Source organism: Dama dama, chromosome 11, assembly GCF_033118175.1.
Source record: "Dama dama isolate Ldn47 chromosome 11, ASM3311817v1, whole genome shotgun sequence".
Lineage (NCBI taxonomy): Eukaryota > Metazoa > Chordata > Mammalia > Artiodactyla > Cervidae > Dama > Dama dama.
This window is the reverse complement of record NC_083691.1, coordinates 18,965,145-18,974,958: the sequence shown is the minus strand read 5'-3', so window position 1 is coordinate 18,974,958 and position 9,814 is coordinate 18,965,145. Positions and strand designations below refer to the sequence as shown.

The 9,814-nt window shown below is 45.6% G+C and overlaps 1 protein-coding gene across 1 annotated transcript; it reads right to left on the bottom strand.

Moving 5' to 3' along the window:
* Nucleotides 1-1,112: 1,112 nt before the first annotated feature.
* RRM2 (ribonucleotide reductase regulatory subunit M2) lies at nt 1,113-8,576 on the bottom strand. The gene is made up of 10 exons (XM_061154809.1): nt 8,364-8,576; nt 8,192-8,266; nt 7,695-7,838; nt 7,293-7,409; nt 6,540-6,673; nt 4,841-4,935; nt 4,594-4,727; nt 3,433-3,537; nt 3,235-3,348; nt 1,113-3,156 (listed from the first exon to the last, which is right to left on the bottom strand). The coding sequence occupies exons 1-10, from the start codon at nt 8,460-8,462 to the stop codon at nt 3,004-3,006; spliced, it is 1,170 nt and encodes a 389-aa protein (XP_061010792.1). The 5' UTR covers nt 8,463-8,576; the 3' UTR covers nt 1,113-3,003.
* Nucleotides 8,577-9,814: the final 1,238 nt, after the last annotated feature.

Below are 9,814 nucleotides of genomic sequence, written 5' to 3'. Positions count from 1 at the left end.
AAAAAACATGACCTTGGGCTGCCCGCTTGGAGGCTAATAGTTGATGGTCCTTAGAGCACAGCTGCCTGGAAGTATCTGATGGTGTTTTGGGGATAAAAGGCAAAGCTCCCCAAAGAGACTCCTCCAGGACATAGAACACACTTCTAACCACTCCAAATGCCAGCACAAATTCAATGGCATCCACCAGCCACTCCAAGGGCATAATCCTAGTTGTCGTCTCTTGTGACTTTGTGGACGATAGCTCACTGGGCTCCTCTGTCCATGGGATTCGCCACCCAGGGACTGAACCTACGTCTTCTGCATTGGCAGGCAGATGCTTTACCACCGAGCTATGAGGGAAGCCCAAACTCCATCCAAGACAGGAAGTGGCTAAAATCTGAGCCTTCTAAGTGAACACTCTTCATAGGAGTACAGGGAAGGAATCTCAGTGCAATGAAGCAGAAGAAAAGCAGTTGGGACGACTCTTCTGTAACCCCACCTCCAGCAGGGAAAGCAGTATCTCCACACTCCTAAATGCTCCCCCCCAACCAGCATCCCCACCGCCGTCTCCCCTGGTTTGGCTCCAGAACTGCATCCTCATCTAACTGGGATTTCCTTAGGCACCCAGCTTCCGCCTGAGGGGTACCTCACAGGGAGGGCTTTGCCCTCTGCCCCACCTCTGACACCCGGCAGGGAGACTGCCATATGCTCAATGAATGACTGTAAATCACCAGTGGGGATTCAATGAGTAATTCATTAGTTTAAGAATGCACAGGTGAAGGGAGGTGGGATTGCCCCAGGAAAGGGCATTTACAGACAAGAGGGACAGTCTGATGAGGGCCAGCAAAGCAAAACTCTAGTCCAGGAGACCCAGGCCCTGAGAGGTGGCTCACCCGAGGCTGTGAGCCAAGTTCAACTCCCTTGCTCCTGGTTTCACAAACCCGTGTGCAGTTCGGCAGATGCTTCGGGGCATCACCCTTCAAGTGAACCCATTTCCCACAACTTGTGCTAGAACAGCCACAACAAAGCCCCCTCCCCAGAACTGCAGAAAGCAAACGAACCCCTACGCAATATTTATGAAATACTTTCTAGTTTTTTCTTCCTAGATTGAAACACAAATGTTAACAAGGAACTGACACAAGAACAGTTTTATTGAAATCACTGAACACTTGTGCAGTACTCAATATTAGGATTTTGAGACGTTTTAGACAAAATCTGTTTTCCCTTTAAACAGATGAAGAAACCGGATCCTAACTGGTGGAAGTTAATGCTTGTATCACACAGCTAATGGGAGGTAGAATCCTAAAATTTGCTTCCAACTTCCACCTGTACCTGACCATGCCAGTTAAAGTGTTTATTTTTGTGTTGCCTACGTTTAAGGACCATATAATCTGGATTAACTTTACAACAATAATTTAAAAGATAGAGAAGGATCCCATATTACAGAAAATTTCAAATTGACTATTTTACCATTTATACAAGGAAGAAAACTGACAACAGGACAGGCCAGTGGTCAGCCAACACACAACACAATGTGTTAACAAACAGCCGAGAGATTGATGGGTGTCACTTATTTCCTTCCATATTACATCTTGCCTTTTTTGGAGGGAGGAAGGAATAAAAAGGCAGATTGATTTAAACCAGCCCTATTAAATATACCAATTAAGTTTATACTTTCTTTTCTGAAATTAATATTTGAGTGGAACATGTACTAATTATTCACATAACACTAGTTTTCTACTGCAGTTTAAGAATCCAGCAGATGATGCTAAGGTTTACGCAAATCCTAGAAGTCATTGCACTGAATGGTAACTACTCAATTATGAACTGGAAAATAATACTGGGTAATTATTTCAAAGTATAAACTACAGATATAATATTAAAAAAACATAGATAGTAGAAAACTTTTCTAACTTATAAGTATAAATGGTTAAGTCAACAGTACCTACTTACAAATTTCACAAAATCAGAATAGACACTCAACTTTTAGGAGGGGACATTTCAGTCCTGCCTTTACCACTTAATAGGTCAAAGATCTTATATAGGTGGGTCCTATCATTCAAGGGTGATTTCAAAACCAACTTACAATGTTAATATTATATCTTGGATCCCTGCTAAGAAGACTCTTCAAGGATCTTTCATACCAACTTGAAGTTGAAGAACATACAATTTGAGAAACTAAATGATACAGCCCCTCCCGCACACCCAGGTAACCTACAGTGAGCCTGGATCTGAACTTTAGTTCCTAGAGATCTCTCATCTCTTATCCTGAGATACTCAACCTGGGCTCTACAACAGGACACCAACCTGTGTTCAAGGGGGCACCACCTGGCTGATACTAATACCTAGGCGTGCACAGGATTGAGTCAAAAAAGCGCTTCAATTCAATTCATTCAAGAAAAGAAGAAAAATAACATGCTTAGTTTACATAGGCTTAACCTACTCTGGTCACCTAGTAAATCTTGAATTGGCTCCCACTATTGGTAAATAGAATACTTTTGCATTTGGTGCAGAAACCAACAAATTTAGGTAAAATCAAGCCTTTACCCTGACAGTTCAAACTATGTTTATTTGTGTGTAAAGTGCCAGTTTTATATACAAATCATAAGTAAACTTTAAAATCTGCTCAGAAGCAGTGAGTCTGATGTCTTCCTACAGTCTTGTGGCAGTTACTCTTTAATCTTTCCGGATCAAACTCACTGAGTCCCTACACTTGGAGGCCAAGAAAGCTGCTGTTAAGAGGCAAAGTAAGTCCTGTTCAGCTAGCCTGCTTGCAAAAGCCAAACACGGACAAGATCTTTCAAGAACCTGAGTAGCTTTTGACTACTTTCCATCTAGGTGACCCCACTAGCATTAACAGGATTGATTTTGAGGTAGCTACACAGTGCTAAAGATGCCATTAGTGAACATGATGGACAATTCATGGTGTAGCTCGTTGATATGGTTCAAGTAGCTGATTTTTTTCTTTTTTGATGAGAAGGAAAAAAAAAAAATCAGCAAGGTAAGAGCACATCTTCAGGTCACTTAGAAGTCGGCATCCAAGGTAAAGGAATTCTCTGTCGGACTTGACATCACTCCCATCCTCTGATACTCGCCTACTCTCTTCTCAAAGAAGTTAGTCTTCCCCTCCAGTGAAATATTTTCCATAAAGTCAAATGGATTTTCTACTCTGAAAACCTGAAAAGGTTCATAGCAAAACGTAAGCACAGAACACCGGTTTCAGAAAGAACCAGAGGGCTACCCACAATACTTTACCTTGCTAAAGCCCAGCTCCAGCATAAGTCTATCTGCCACGAACTCGATGTACTGCTTCATCAAAGTGCAATTCATCCCAATGAGCTTCACAGGCAGGGCCTCCGTGAGGAACTCCTAGGTGCCAGAGCACAGCTTCTCAATAAAACGGAAGCATTAAGAGGTCTTCTAGCAAGCACAAGGCCTCCCTGTGTTACCCACCTGTTCTATCCTAACTGCATTGACGATTATTTCTTTTACTCTCTGTTCTGAAGGTTTGTGCAACAGGTGTTTGAACATAAGGCAGGCAAAGTCACAGTGCAAACCCTAGAAGAAAAAGGTTTAAGGTCACCAACAGAACAGTAGACTTCTATCATTAACGTGGAAGAGGAAACTGTTAGGCTGGCATTCTTGTTAGACATCCTATGTGGTCAGACTAAAGCATTTCAAATGTCAAGGGGAAGATGACTCAACTGCTGTGTCACCTAGGCAGGCTTGGCCCCATCCTGGGCCCCCTAGAGGACAGTGAGACAGGTCTGGTCCTCACTCCTCTGTGGTTGCCAAGGAGTGGGAGGAACTTTTTCTCAGCATTGTTCCTTCCTACAGCCCTGAGCTCTAACATTCACCACCACTACTTCCAACAGGAAAGGCAAAACTCCGAATAGCCTGGTTAGTTTTTAGATTTATAACCTAATGTCTGGGAAATCAGTAATAGTAATGCAATTTCAAGTGAATCAAGTCTGCAAGTCTTAGTGCATTAAATCCCAAGTAAAGTTGATGGGAGTGGTTTCCCTGATAGCTCAATGGTAAAGAATTCACCTGCCAATGCAGGAGATACAGGTTCGATCCCTGGGTCAGGAAGATCCCCTGGAGAAGGGAATGGCAACACTCTAGTATTTCTTGCCTGCAAAATTTCACGGACAGAGAAGCCTGGCAGGCTACACAGTCCACAGGTCGCAGAGTCAGACATGACTGAGAACACACACACTCAGACAACGCTGATGGGAGTTATACAGAACATCTGGGCACCTTTACTTTCCTCTTTGGCATTTTAATCCAAGTGCATTCAAAGACATACTGGACCAGAATGGATTCACTGAGATGTTCTCTAACTAGTTGAAGTACAGAAGGATCACACAGAAGACCAGGTAGAAATATTACTTCCCCTAAAAAAAAATTCCATACAGAGAAATACCTATGTATACTGAGAATATGAGTAAAATAATTTCCGCAAATTATTTCATTCTCTGCCAAGATGCCTATGGTTGAACTCACAAGTTAACTGTGCATTTAAGGCAATCTCACATCTTGGGTTCCCTTCAGTGAACACGGGGTTGTAGGTGTTTGGGGTGCAGGTCAGCCTGTTTTCTGAATTAGACCCACCTCATCTCTGCTAATAAGTTCATTGGAAAACGTGAGGCCAGGCATCAGTCCTCGTTTCTTGAGCCAGAATATTGATGCAAAAGAACCAGAAAAGAAGATGCCTTCCACTGCGGCAAAGGCTACCACACGTTCTCCTACAGTTAAAAACAAAATATTTCTGTGAGTATCTGTCTGTGTTCATAGGAACAAACCAGTAACATCACTTAGAAAATGAAGCTCAGGGGTAAGTAGGGCCAAGGTCCCTTACCATATGTAGCTTCTTTGTCCCCAATCCAGCGCAAGGCCCAATCTGCCTTCTTCTTCACACAAGGCATCGTCTCAATGGCATTGAAGAGAAATTCCCTGGCAGGCACACACAGATGATCAGCCATTCTAGCAAAGACTTCTAGTATCAGCTTCTAGGTAAGAGCACTGGGACCAAGACCAATTTGGGATTCAAGCTGAAATGTTTTCTTTTTACTGGCTTGCTTTTTCCTCCAGTGTTTTAGAAAAAATATCAAAAATCCATTTGGTTTATGTGAATAAAATTTAGGTACCATTAGTTCATACTGAGCCCCACAACCTCAGTCTGTTACATCAAGAGCATTGATTGGTTTCATTATTTCAAGTTCAGGTGATAACAAGGTCCACAGGCCCTATCTTTAAATTCAAAGAACTGCAAAAGCTTAACTGCTAGGACTACTTAAGCTATGTTGACCATTGTCTCCCTAAACTGATGCCCTAACTGCCTACACAATATCACTGTGCCAATTATTTGGGCCCCAAATGCCGTAAGTATATAATAAAATAATTGAAGTCATTAACAACCTATGATTGCTTTCACTTTATAACTCTGCTACATCCTTGATCCCAGGTCAGAAAAGCAAACCAACTGGCCCTACACTCAGCCAGGTCTTCCTCATTACCCTCTTCCTCCCTGTGCCTACTTTGGGAGTCCAGAGATTCCCCAGCCTGTCCCAGTGAGCTTGTTTCCATCAGACCTTGGGCTCCTTTTATTCTCTTTCCTTGCCTCTCCCTAGCTTTCAAAGCTCAGCCATCAGGCCATTCTGATCCCTCCCTTCTGGTAATCTATTCCAACCATGCCCTACCTTTACTTTCTTTTCTCATTTCTGTCTGCAAACATGTTCAAATCATTTTACAACCACCCCCCCGCCCCCGCAAAGAGTTTCCTCCATCCTGCTGGCCTTTCAAGTCACCACTCATTTTCCCTCTTTACTTTCTTCCACATCGTCTACAAAAGGCTACTCCTCAGCTTCACCAGTTCTGTGCTACTCAGGCTCTTGTCCTGAAGCTGACCTTAGTATCTGAACTACTCAAACGCCTATTTCTAGTGCTCCCCTCCTCTCCAGTCAATCCTGACAATGTAAAATAGGCCCTAAGCTACTTACATTTGTTCTCTGTTATTCCAATATATACTATCATTTCAGGCAAATTGCTGTGTGCCTGAATTAATTTCATGGTTCACTGCTGCCTCTGTGCTATTTATTACGTAATTCCTCCACTTATATTCCTAGGTCTTATTTTCTATATTATGTTGCAAGCCCCTTAAGAGGCTGGTTTTATCTTCAACTTTGCATCCTCCACCCACTCCACCATGCGCCAGCCTCACACTGTAAGTTGACAGATTTGCCAGACATGAAAACTATCAAATCTAAGTTTTTGCTCATCAGACAGCCTCTTGGAATGTTTTCTCAGAAGGCATTAGATTGGATGTTCACTAGTATGTTTCCAGCTCTCAAAGGATGGAGTAACCTTATAACTGTTTTTAGCAATTGACTAGTAAAGTGAATTTAGGCCTGTTCTTAAGAGTAGACATGATGATAGGTGCTAGGAGTTTCTTTGACTTACTAATTTTAGAGTCATTTTTCTATCCCTATACGATTTCAAAAAGTAACAACTAGTAATCCTAAATAAATATGTTGGCATATAACCACCCAAATACTCACCTTTCTTTGGAATCTTTAATGTAAGTGTCAATGAGGAGACTATACATTTCAGAATGTATGTTTTCCATGGCAATTTGGAAGCCATAGAAACAACGGGCTTCGGTAATCTGAACTTCTTGGCTAAACCGCTCCACCTAGTGGTAAAACACAAAGATCATTTTATGGAAAATCTACCAGCAGCAATTCAGTCAAAGAACACTGGTTGCCTCACACTTCCGTTTTTGTATCATTATAAGCTAGACATAGTAATTCATTTTCATTCATTGCAAAGAGGATGCACTCAAGACACATATGTGACCAGTTATTAAAAAAAACAGCAAAGCCACAAAAAGGAGAGCAAATAGATAGTTACTAGGGTTCTGGATCTATTACTATCACTTAGTTAAGTCGCTCAGTCGTGTCCGACTCTTTGTGACCCCGTGGACTGTAGCCCATCAGGCTCCTCTGTCCATGGGATTCTCCAGGCAAGAATACTGGAGTGGGTTGCCATTTCCTTCACTTAACATTGTCTTAACATTGTTTCTGTACAGTTGGGGGAAAAAATACCATAAGGAAGAAAATAACTGCAAAGTACACTATAGAACAGAGAATGCCATAGAATATAAAACCCTGGTTTACAGATATAGATATATACATCTTCAGTGTGCAAAATTTTAAAAGACAAAAAAGAGAATTGTTAGTTCTCACATAAATCTTGAGTAAAGGTACTTTTTCCGGGGCGGGGGGGAGGGATGGGAGACAGGGGGAACTCACCAAATTTTCATTTACTATGCCATCACTTGCTGCAAAGAAAGCCAGCACATGGGAAATAAAATATCTCTCCTCAGGCTTCAGGGCTTCCCAGTGCTGAATGTCCTTGGAAAGGTCCACCTGAAATACAGAAGTTCACAAAGGGTTCAAGCCGGCAGGACCTTCACACATATGCCTAATGGTTCAACTTTAATAAGTCTACTAGCACCACCTGATTTATATACCCCTCCCATATTCTGCCAATTTGAACATCTCACATCCTGAGTGGACAACCATTCCAAATAGGGACAGGGAGGACAGCAAAGCATATTTTAAACATGTTATAGCCGGCCCGGCTGGGGTCTTCCTCTAGAGAGGCAATGGGCAAAGGGTCTTTTAAGTCTCCTAGTTGCTGCCTCTGATTACCTCCTCAGCTGTCCAAAAGGAAGCCTCAGCTTTCTTATACATCTGCCAAATATCATGGTATTCGATAGGAAAGATGACAAAGCGGCGGGGGTTTTCTCTCAGAAGTGGTTCGTCCTCCACACTGGGGGCAGATAGCTTAGGGTTCTGTTGAGAAAGGAAAATTTAAGGGGAAAAAAATGTTAAGTATAGGGCCAATCATGAAACTGTCATTTCTTTTTCAAGCAGAATACCTCCAATGATCAGAAATCCCATGGGCCTGAAGGTAAGTCGGTTGTCATACTTGGATTCTATAGGAGCATAGAGAAATAGGAAATGTCCAGATGTGCAATGTTGCTGGGGAGGGAACAGACTTTGGCGGGAAGGCAGCGCGGGCCCGGGAAAGGTGGGTAGGGTTTGAGAGCAGACAATGAGGCTTTGGCGCCAAGCAGGCTCCGCCCGCACCGCCTTGCCTGCAGCGCCCCCTCGCCGCGCGCCCCCGCCGCAGCCCACCTACTCACCGGCTCTGAGGGCTCCTGGAAGATCCTCCTTGCGGTCTTGCTGGCCAGCACGCGGGTCCCGCTGAGGGAAGGGGGCTGCAGGGAGGCGCATGGTCAGAGGCCTGCCCGCGCCCCCACCCACCCACAGGACCCCGCCGCCCTGCCCCCGCCCCCCGCCCCCCGGGGCGCTCACAGTGTTCTCCTTGTCCGCTAGGCTGAGCCCCTTCAAGGGCGAGAGCTGCTGCTGCTGTGGGTCAGCGATGGTGGCGAGCGGGACGCGGACGGAGAGCATGGTGGCGAGAAGGTCAGTGCGGTGGCGCTGCGCGCGAGTCCCGAGAGCCCCTGCACGGCCCCGCGGGGGAATATTTAAAGCCCCAGGCGCCGGCCCAGTGGGCGAGGCCACTTCCCCATTGGCTGGATCCCGGCTGGCCCCGCCCACCCCACACAGATTCAAGCGCTGCGCGGGAGCTCAGTTTGGCCCCCAGGCCCTGCCCTCCCGGGACCCCCCGGCACCTGCCCCTCCCAGGCCTCTGGGGGGCCGCGAGCGCCGCCGCCCGCCTCCCCGAGGACCTCGTCGGACAAAGGCTGCAGCCCCTGCGCGCTCCGTGCGCCCTGGCGGGCTCGCGGGCTCTCTCGCGCGTCCCCGGAACGGTTTGGGATTGAATGAAGCAACGCGATTGGAGCCCGCCGGCCCGCGAGCGGGAGCGAATTCCCCACCCCCGCGGAACCCCACCTCTCTGAAGACGTCCCTGGAACCCGGCTCTCGGTTCCGCGTAAATAGTTTTTGCAGATGAGCTTGGTACGGAGGCCCGTAAAACGCCCCTGGCTGCGAGGGAGATGCGGCTGTGGCGATCTGGATACGTGTGTGTACTCGGGTGGGGGTTCCAGGTCCCTGAGGTCCGGCAAAGGTGGGGGCTGGCCGGTGGTGACCGCCTAACGGTTAGAGCCGCGGAACTACAGGGTCCCCGGGGTGCAGTGGCTGTGTCCCTTGGACACGTCATCAGTTGTCCCCTCGCTGGTAAAATGGGCTTGTAGCCATATCTAAGCTGCGGGCTTTCTAATAAAACGAGAAGACTAAATGAGGTAATTCATGAACAATACGAAGTCCATTGTAAACCTTCAAGCTGATAACAGAGAGAGAGGGTCTTTGGTGAAGTTTCCCCCTGAAATCTCGTCCTCAACGTCGACAGTGTTTTAAAAATTGCAAACTGAGCGAAGATTCAGAGAAAAAGTTCAGAGAATGATTTAATAACTAGGACTTCATATACTGCTTTAAAAGTGAAAAGTGAAGTCCACTCAGTCGTGTCCGACTCTTTGCGACCCCATGAACTGTAGCCTGCCAGACTGCTCTGTCCATGGAATTTTCCAGACAAGGATACTGGAGTGGGTTGCCATTTCCTTCTCTAGGGGATATTCCCAAACCAGGGATCGAACCCGGGTCTCCCGCACTGCAGGCAGACCTTTTACGTCTGAGCCACCAGGGAAGCCCAAATAAGCCCATTTACTGCTTACTGGGCCTCAAAGAGCTTGAAGAGGAGGTTGAAAACCTCCATTGGGGTGATGGTGGAGACATAAACTTAGTAACATTTTAATTTTACTTTACACTTGGTCTTTCAAATTTGCCATAGATTTTTGCCCTGCATG